Here is a 10,000-nt window from a genome sequence, read left to right on the forward strand (position 1 = left end):
TGTGTGTCTGTCAGGGTCTGTGTGTGTGTGTGTGTGTGTGTGTGTCTGTCAGGGTCTGTGTGTGTGTGTGTGTGTGTGTGTGTGTGTGCGTGCGTGTCTGTGTGGGCATGTTTAAAATAAAAACCCCAATTCAAATAAAATCCATTTGCTTATCGGATTACCCCCACCGGTCGAACATGTCCTTCTTATCTCTGCGTCTGATGGAGGAACCAATTTCAAAAACACGGAGGAAATAAATGAACGATTTAAAACTCGATGTTCATTTGCGCGCGATGACCCGCTCGGAGTGATATTCTACGCTAATTGTACCGCTCCGTGATAAGGCGTCAATTAAATGATAACTGCGGATGGTTTGACCCGGTGTCCGGACGATCGCCGCTGACCGTTAACGGCACGGAGGCGGCCTATCCGCCATCGACCGCCTTTACACGGCTGCCGATAGTCCTCAGCCGCAGGCAGGCCCCCAGCCGGCGAAAACATCGCCCTGACAACCGCAAACTACGCATCGACGGGAACCAGTGGGGTTCCACCCTCTGGAATCTCACGACCGCCTCATTTTCCAATAGGTTACGTAAGCGCAGGCCATACGGTTCGCTGCGTCTCCTCTTGTTTGTCAAACTGGTTCGCATATCGGGCCTTGCGTCCCCGGAGGGCTCGTTAACGTCTCCGCAGGGCGGTCGGGTTGCCGGCGGCCATTTTGGATCTGTTGGCGAGCGCGACGGTAATCGCCGTTTCCGTAACGGGAGAACGATCAGGCTACCCGCGGGCGGATCGTTGCGGAAGGGCCAGCAAAGCATGACGCACTCAATGAGGTCTGCTGTCCTGTAGGTTTTCACTCCAACCCTAACAAAGCAACACCTCATTCAACAGCTAGAGATCTCATTGAGCTGCAAATAACTAGAATGAGGTGTGCCAACAGGAACCTAGATCAGGAGCAGCAGGGTCGGAGAGCCCTGTATCTGCTACTGGCATCGAGCTGAAACACACTCCACGAGCGACAGAACATGGTGAATAATTCCCCGTAGACATAATGTAAATGACTCATCAACATTATGAGGTGTATTTTAAATAATTCACATATTGTGCGGTCATATTTATGACCCGTTTTTCCACGTGTTTCATTCAGCAATCGCTGGATAAATGAAAACCTGTTATTTTCCCCAACACGCTACTTCATATGGTTTATTAATAACCCCGTCAATTAGACACATTGGCCAGTTTAGCATGAAAAACCCAGATACGTGCGATACATTAAATTACTATCTGTGAATGATACAGCAATGCGCGGACAGTAATTTATGGATTCAAACGTGTATAATGAGAGAGCACTAGGATAGGGTTTCACGTCCATACGATCCCAGTTGTGTCTGTGACTAATTGACCGGTAAGTGTGAAATGATTTTAAATATAAACCAGTGCCACTTAGACTTAGAGTCTGAACCTCACATCTGAGAGAGAGAGAGAGAGAGAGAGAGAGAGAGAGAGAGAGAGAGGGAAAGAGAATGGAAAGAGAGAAAGACAAAACAGAGAGAAAGAGAGAAAGGTAACAGAATAGAAAGAGAGAGAGGTAAACAGAATAGAGAGAGAGAGAGGGAAAGAGAGAAAGAGAACAGAGAGAGGGGGGGAAAGAGAGAATAGAGAGAAAGAGAGAGCCTAAACAGAAGACTTATATGACTGATTGACAAATGATTTATAATTCCACCCCAGCAGTCTCCAGATCTGAGCTGGATTTTTCTCCACACAAGGAGCCAGTTTCCCACAGACAGGCCATCAATCAGGACTAAAGACAGGGCTCTAAAAGGGAAAGCAGCTGGGATCCAGAGCTGGTGAGAGTGAGGATAACCTTCTGCTGTCTGGAGGGAGACCTTTAACAAGCCTCCACACTCAGAGAGGAACGCATCGGTAACCAGGCAACAGGCGTGCACTAGTTCGCTCTCTCTCTCTCTCTCTTTCTCTCTCTCTCTCGGGGAATGTGGGATGGGGGATGGGGGGGTGAAGTGTCATTAAAACTTCTGAAAAGGTCAGAATCATCCTGCTCGATCAAATCCATAAAACAAGATCCCCCCCACTCCCAGGAGTGGAGAGAGAGAGAGAGAGAGAGAGAAAGGGGGAGTGAGACAGAGAGGGTTAAAGTGCGAGGGAGAGAGAAGAGAGAGTAGGAGAGAAAGACGTACAGAGAGAGGGAGAGAGGGAAGATAGACAGAGAGGGGGTGAATAGAGGGAGAGAGGATCATATGGAACACGCTGTCCTCATTAATATCTGATCTGACTGTTATTAATAACTTTATCGAATGCCCTCAGCGGGCAGGGACCCGTGAGAAGCCCTGTCCGCGACGAGTCTCCCAATTACCGCCCATCCCGTCCGCCGCTGTCACCAGAGCGCGCGGAGGAACGGGAGCGTAGCATGCCGCCGCGGCGGGCTAACGGAGAGCGGAGAGCGGAGAGAGGAGAGAGAGAGAGAGAGAGAGAGAGAGGGCGAGGAAGAGGGAGAGAGGGAGAGAGAGGGAGAGAGAGAGAGGGAGGGACAGGGAGGGAGGGAGGGAGGGAGAGAGAGAGGGGGAGAGAGAGAGGGAGGGACAGGGAGGGAGGGAGGGAGGGAGAGAGAGAGGGGGAGAGAGAGAGGGAGGGACAGGGAGGGAGGGAGGGAGGGAGAGAGAGAGGGGGAGGGAGGGAGGGAGGGAGGGAGAGAGAGAGAGAGAGATCGAGTGGGGTGCTGAATAATGAACACAGAAACCCGCTAAGCTAGTGGCAGTGCTAGTGCTCACCTGTACTGCCGCTAATCCGGGAGAACAGCAGCGGTGTTCCCCACACCGCCCCCAGGGGGAGCCGCTGAGGCCGGCTCAGAACATAGTCCCCTGGACCGGCGGGGAATATGAACAACAGCAACAGCAAAGTTTTTTTTATTAGAATTTTTTGGGGGCAGATTTTGAGAGGAGAGGACCAGCAGGCTCTGTGGCAGCCTCCCCGCCCCCCCGGCCCCCCCGGGGCCCCCCCGGGCGCAGAAGGAGGAGAAACGCCTCCGTGTCGCAGGGCTTCACTCACCGAACATGTTCCCGATGTGCCCGTTCTTGGTCAGCGGCCGCAGCTCGTTCTTGCCCCAGGCGTAGTGCTTGTAGTTGTCCCAGGCGAACTTCATCATCTGAGAGAGGACGGAGAGAGAGAGGGGGAGAGAGAGAGAGAGAGGGAGAGAGAGAGCACGTTAGGGGGATCACTAGAGCCAGCGCTCCAGCAAAGAGTCACCGAACCGAGAGAGATCAGAGACGGGACAGGGAACGGCGTCTCCGAAACAACGGCCTGATTGGCGTCAGACTCGTCAGCGTTCCAGCAGGAAACGGTGATCCTCAGAACGCTGTCAGTCGTAGAAAATATGAGCTCAATATGAACAACGACGAGGGAAACTGTAAATGGCTAAAACTGTCTCACCTCACTCGTTGGCAGTCGGTTTGTAACAAAAAAAGTCATCAAAATAATATCTGAAGTCTGAATATTAGTCTCAGACTAAAATACTTCAGTGTTTTACTACGTCTGGCTTATTTTTGACTTACATCAGGATTCTATACGATAATGAGGCGCAGTGTCACTAAACCGAGAGCACGCTTCACAGCACAGGAGGGGTTCACCAGCTTCTGCTTCAAGTTCTGATTAATTAGCTTTAGTGGCATGACGTGAAATAATAAAAAATAATTGGTTATTTAGCTGACTCTTTTATCCAAAGCGACTTATAGTTGATTAACAGTCCCCCCTGAGAGTAATGTGGGGTTTAGGGCCACCGACTGAACCACGGACGTTGCGGGTCCCAGTGACATACCTTAGCCACGAGGCATACAGGTTGCCGTACACACACGTTGCCAAATAATTTAAAAAGAACACCAAACGTAGAAGCAGTAATAACTAAGCCACTTACGATCACCACCACGAGAAGAGCAGTGTCACAATATCCCATCAGACGCGGTTCAGACTAAGTGCAGAAACGTCGCTTTACACAGAGAAGGCGGGTTGCCACGAACACACCGGGACTCATCAATCCCATAATTCCCTGCTGGTTCTGGGTTTTTCCCGCGGTCTCTCGCCGCGTTCCGCCTCGCGCCTAGAGCCCTGGCGACGGAGAGACCGCCATTACCCAGCATGCACCTGTCACTCACGCGTCACGGGCGCTGACGGGGGCGGAATGAGACTCGGAGGAGGAGGGGGGGGGGGGGGGGGGGTGTTTAATCTCTCCCGAAACCCAGCCCCCGCCAAAAGCCATCCATCTCCGCCCCGGGGTGCACAGCTACGCCGAAATGTCGCCGATGTTGCTCGACGTTAATCAGATAAATACACAAACTCATGTATCAACAGACATATTTTGAAAGCCTCCGAAAGGGATTGTAAATACGTTTATTTGGCAACATTTTTTTTTTTGTTGTTTCTTTTCTTCCATTTTGTCTGTGTGCCTAGACCTTTTGAACTGAGTTTTTAAGCGGAGAATCTGATCTGCAGTAAATCTTTTGGTATGTGTGTGCAACCTTCATGTTTATTTGTTTGATCAGACCTTGGCCAGGTCCCTCTTGTAAAAGAGATTTTGAATCTCAGTGAGGCTTTTACCTGGTTAAATAAAGGTAAATAATGGAGAAAAAAAAAGGAAACACTTTCTTTTGATAGACTGGACTTTGGTGAGCATTGAGACTCAAAATGGATGTCTTTGGACACTGTGGGGGAACTACAATGTGCTGACTGACGTCTGGAGCTGAAGTAGAACAGGTATCACTGACACCCCTGGAATGGCCAATTTCAAAACTTTTATATACGGTATATTGAGTACGGGCGGCCTGTAGCGTAGTGGTTAAGGTACATGACTGGGTCCCGCAAGGTCGGTGGTTCTAATCCCGGTGTAGCCACAGTAAGATCCGCTCAGCCGTTGGGCCCTTGAGCAAGGCCCTTACCCCTGCATTGCTCCAGTGGAGGATTGTCTCCTGCTTAGTCTAATCGACTGTACGTCGCTCTGGATAAGAGCGTCTGCCATTATACACAATAATGTGGAAGAAACACACAGCCGGACTTTTACTTTATGAACCCTGGACTTTACACCTACGGTGCTGAGGCCAAAAGGTGGACATTGCAGCAGCGGTGACCCAGGAACCTGTAGGCCGAACTTTACGGACAGGGCCGCTGCAATGCCCCTCTGCCCCCAGCATTCCTCATTTCAGAATACCGCACACCTGTCGGACGCCCAGGTAAAGACCGAACACTTCCTCTGGAGAAGATGCCCATACAAGGACCTCTCCTCAAGAAGTCATGGACAAGGACTAGCCTTCGACTGGAGAAGTTACAGGGCCCTCCCTCTCTTCGTTTTGCGTTTTCCCGTCGTGCTTGTGGTTTGTATTCTCCCTAGCAGCCTTCCTGAATGGGACCCTTATTTTGGGGGAAAACCAGGCGTCCGTTTCGTTACATCTTCGGCGGCTGCGGTTCAGACGTAACATCCGCGAACATGATGAAAGACACCGAAAGGGGGCATGACGAGGCAAAACCAGATGACATCGCTGACAGATGAAAATAACTCATCAGGCAGATCTGATCGTTAATTTGGGGAAAAACCAAGGGGGGGGGGGGGCAGAGAATCAAAGACCGGCCCCAGGCAGGAGAGCCCTCCCAGGCAGAAGATAAAGAAGATAAAAGACACTCTCATACAAACACAGACACACACACACGACTGTGGAACATCGCTCGAAAACAGGCCTGGTTATTTAACAGTGATTAAGTTCTGCACTGAGAGCTCCACAGACCGCCGGTCTCCAGGGTCTCTGCTGGCCTACAGTCCGGCCTACAGGTTCCTGGGTCACTGCTATGTCCACTTTTTGGCCTGAGCACCATCAGTGAAAGGTCCAGGGTTCATAAAGTAAAAGTCCGGCTGTGTGTTTCTTCCACATTATTGGCATTTGGCAGACACTCTTATCCAGAGCGATGTACAGTTGATTAGACTAAGCAGGAGACAATCCTCCCCTGGAGCAATGCAGGGCTAAGGGCCTTGCTCAAGGGCCCAATGGCTGTGCGGATCTTATTGCGGCTACACCGGGATTAGAACCACCGACCTTGCGTGTCCCAGTCATGTACCTTAACCGCTACGCTACAGGCCGCCGTATATAAAGGTTTTGATATCCTCCACACTGCCCAGCTGAAAATTCTAGCTAAGACTAGCTGGGATTCTAAGCTGGTCTGTTGCTGGCCAAAGATGGCCCAACTGGTCGACCAGCTAAAGCCAGCTAGAAGTCTCAAAAACACATCTTAAACCGGCTTAGGCTGGTTAAACTGGAATTTTCAGCCAGGTGGTGGGACTTGTGTAGCCTCTAAACGGGCCCAGTAGGAGAGCCTGCCCATCCCCACCCGCTGAAACCCAAAGGCCCATCTGCCCACAAACGGTACGTAACATCACATTACTCCTGATGCAGCCCCTCCGCCAGAGCTTGTCAGAGACGCCCAATTCACACAGCATTCAGACACGACTCAGACACATTCACAGACAGGTTCAGTCTGGAGCCGCTGCCTTCTTCACCAATAACAACTGCCAAATTCAGACAGGATATGGGGAGGGTGATGAGTGTGTGAATGTGTGTGTGTGTGTGTGTGTCTGTGTATGTACTTGTGTGTGTGTTTATATACTGTGTGTCTGTGTGTGTGTATGTGTTTATATACTGTGTGTCTGTGTGTGTGTGTTTATATACTGTGTGTCTGTGTGTGTGTTTATATACTGTGTGTGTGTGTGTATGTATACTGCGTGTATGTGTATGTGTGTGTGTGTGTGTGTGTATACTGTGTGTGTTTATATACTATGTGTCTGTGTGTATGTGTGTGTGTGTGTGTGTATACTGTGTGTCTGTGTGTACTGTGTGTGTTTATATACTGTGTGTATGTGTGTGTGTGTGTGTGTGTGTGTTTATATACTGTTTGTGTGTGTACAGTTATATCTGAAATCACTGCTGCCAATCCTCCCACTCAAACAGAGCCTGGGGGGGGTCGGGGGGTGAAGCAGACCTGATGATGTAACAGACCCGCCGAAGGCCCCGGGCCCCGGGGCCCCTGGAGACGCACTCAGCTCAGCCCCGTCCCCCGCGGCGGTAAGCACCGTGTTTACCGCCCGCGCCGCTCCACTGACCCCGGGTCCGAGAGAGAGACACACACACACTCCCGGAACACACCTGCGGCCCGACGGGAAACAAGAGCTGCTACCCCCCCCAAACACACTGACCGCTGTCGTCACGGCAACGCTCCTGAACACACCCGAGGCCCAACAGGAAACAAGGGCTTACTACAAACCCCCCCCCCCCCCCCCCCCACCACTGCTGAACCACTCCACACCCACACCACCTGCCCACAGAGCCTATGGCCTTAAGGCTGATGACCGCTGTCGTCACGGCAACGCTCCGACAGATCGACGAGATCGACGGAAACAGGGCTTTTCCAGAGTTCAATAACGACGCACGAATCCAACAACAACCGACCGGGAGCGCTCCCCCTCCGGCCTCTTTCGTCTGAAACACGACCACCACGGCTCTTTATTTTTATCATAACTTCATATTTACCACCAGCAAAACAAGCTGGTGTGGGAAGGTTTGGCGGCTGGCAACCGTGACGAGGAAGTGGAACTCTGGCAAGAGCTGATCTTTTCGAATCCACGCTCACAAAACGCTCACGGTCATACGCAGCGCACAGAAGCGTTGGCTTTTTTACGGCAACCGGATAAAAACAGCTGCGAGATTGTTCTTTTTTATTTTTTTCCTGATCTATTCTCTGTGTGAACCAGCTTCTCAACATTCTGCTGAAAGCCTCACCTGTGAACGGAAAAAGAATAAGAAATTATATTTCGCTCCAGACGGAAGAGTGGCCCCTACTGGTCACAACAGCTGAACGCTGACTGATTCGAGTGGAGCACGCCACGCTACGCGTGAAAGATAAAGCAAAGGATCGGAGTCAAAAGCTGCCGGCTGGCCCACGAGGGTCAACGTGAAACAGAACACAAATTCAGACTCCCAACGGAGGAACCACCACCAACAAAACAAACCGCGTCCCACCGGATTCACGCAATCACGCATTCCATGGAGGAACAAAACAAGAAAATAAAAAGAAGAGGCGAGACACAAACACAGCACCAACGACGAGACTGGCACGGAATCTTAACGCGGTGAACAAGGACAAACATCGGTTCTGAATTTGAATTTTGTTGTCGGTTAATCTGTTGATGTTTTTTTTATTTATTCGGTTAATCGGAAAAACAGGCAGTTGAGGTCCTTTTCGATGGGAAGCGCGCTTTATAGAGGCCATCTGCGTCAGAAGCCCTGCCAGTATAGGGAATCTTACCCAGTAGTCAGTCACCCTCCGAGTCAAACAAACATCTATCCCAGAATCCCTATGGGGAACATCGTTATCCACAGCCTGAATGCGAGGGAGACAAATCCCTCTGGGACTTTAGAGCTGGCCATCATGGCTGATCCAGGATCAGTGGGAAGATAGCCGGCAGGCTCTGGGAGATGGACACAGGCTGACCTCAGAACCTGTGTGAGGCCCTGCCCCCAATCCTCCTCTACCAATCAAGCAAGTTGTTACCAACTTTTTTTCTCCCAGAATTCCTCACATTTCTACTGAAGCCAACAACATGTTTGAGTCTTGTAATGAGACGTAAAATCTTACATTATGTATCTCAAGTAGGAAATACCTCAAGTAGAAAATATGATCTTGTTTTGAGTAACTTTTTTGCTTGACAAGTGAAATTTTCTTACCGCCTTGGCAAGTCCTGGACTGAGTAAATCTGTCTCACCTCATTGGCAAACACATTTGATTTACTTAGCAAAAAAAAAAGGACTAGAAATAAGATTTTATGTCTAAATACGCTGAAGATAGATGTATTGTTTACGTTTCCGCAGTGGATAACACGATACACGGCAAGCGTTCATCTGCGCCCGGATTTATTCGTCATTCTGAATAAAATCTCCCAAAAAAGTAAAATAAAACCCCAGACATCTTCACAGCTCTGCGCGGTAAAGATGGATTTCCTCCGCCTCACGCGCTTGGCAGGACGACCGCGCCTGAGTCACGGAACAACAAAAGAAGAATCCTTCGCCTCGCTGCGAAAACAGGCGATGGCAGGCTCTTCCCGGAACAAGGGAAGGCGGGTTGAGCGCCGATGTTTCATTCAGCCGGAGACTGGCGCAGGTGTGGGCAGGGCTGGCGCAGGTGTGGGCAGGGCTGGTGCAGGTGTGGGCAGGTGTGGGAAGGGCTGGCCCAGGTGTGGGAAGGGCTGGTGCAGGTGTGGGAAGGGCTGGTGCAGGTGTGGGAAGGGCTGGTGCAGGTGTGGGCAGGGCTGGCGCAGGTGTGGGAAGGGCTGGTGCAGGTGTGGGCAGGGCTGGCGCAGGTGTGGGAAGGGCTGGTGCAGGTGTGGTCAGGGCTGGCCCAGATGTGGGAAGGGCTGGTGCAGGTGTGGGAAGGGCTGGTGCAGGTGTGGGAAGGGCTGGCCCAGGTGTGGGAAGGGCTGGTGCAGGTGTGGTCAGGGCTGGTGCAGGTGTGGGCAGGGCTGGCGCAGGTGTGGGAAGGGCTGGCCCAGATGTGGGAAGGGCTGGTGGAGGTGTGGTCAGGTGTGGGAAGGGCTGGTGCAGGTGTGGGAAGGGCTGGTGCAGGTGTGGGAAGGGCTGGCTCAGGTGTGGGAAGGGCTGGCCCAGGTGTGGGAAGGGCTGGCCCAAGAGTGGGAAGGGCTGGTGCAGGTGTGGGAAGGGCTGGTGGAGGAGTGGGAAGGGCTGGCCCAAGAGTGGGAAGGGCTGGTGCAGGTGTGGGAAGGGCTGGTGGAGGAGTGGGAAGGGCTGGCGCAGGAGTGGGAAGGGCTGGCCCAAGAGTGGGAAGGGCTGGCCCAGGTGTGGGAAGGGCTGGTGGAGGAGTGGGAAGGGCTGGCCCAAGAGTGGGAAGGGCTGGCCCAGGTGTGGGAAGGGCTGGTGGAGGAGTGGTCAGGGCTGGTGCAGGTGTGGGAAGGGCTGGTGGA

The 10,000-nt window shown here is 51.9% G+C and overlaps 1 protein-coding gene across 1 annotated transcript in view; it reads right to left on the minus strand.

The window, feature by feature from the left end:
• Positions 1–10,000, minus strand: part of LOC133107057 (mannosyl-oligosaccharide 1,2-alpha-mannosidase IA) — a 238,740-nt gene that overhangs the window by 142,262 nt on the left and 86,478 nt on the right. Inside the window, exon 2 of the mRNA XM_061216080.1 lies at positions 3,043–3,139. Within this exon, the coding sequence (XP_061072064.1) occupies positions 3,043–3,139 (97 nt within the window). The remainder of the gene's footprint in view (positions 1–3,042; positions 3,140–10,000) is intronic.

Source organism: Conger conger, chromosome 1 (genome assembly GCF_963514075.1).
Source record: "Conger conger chromosome 1, fConCon1.1, whole genome shotgun sequence".
Taxonomy (NCBI): Eukaryota; Metazoa; Chordata; class Actinopteri; order Anguilliformes; family Congridae; genus Conger; species Conger conger.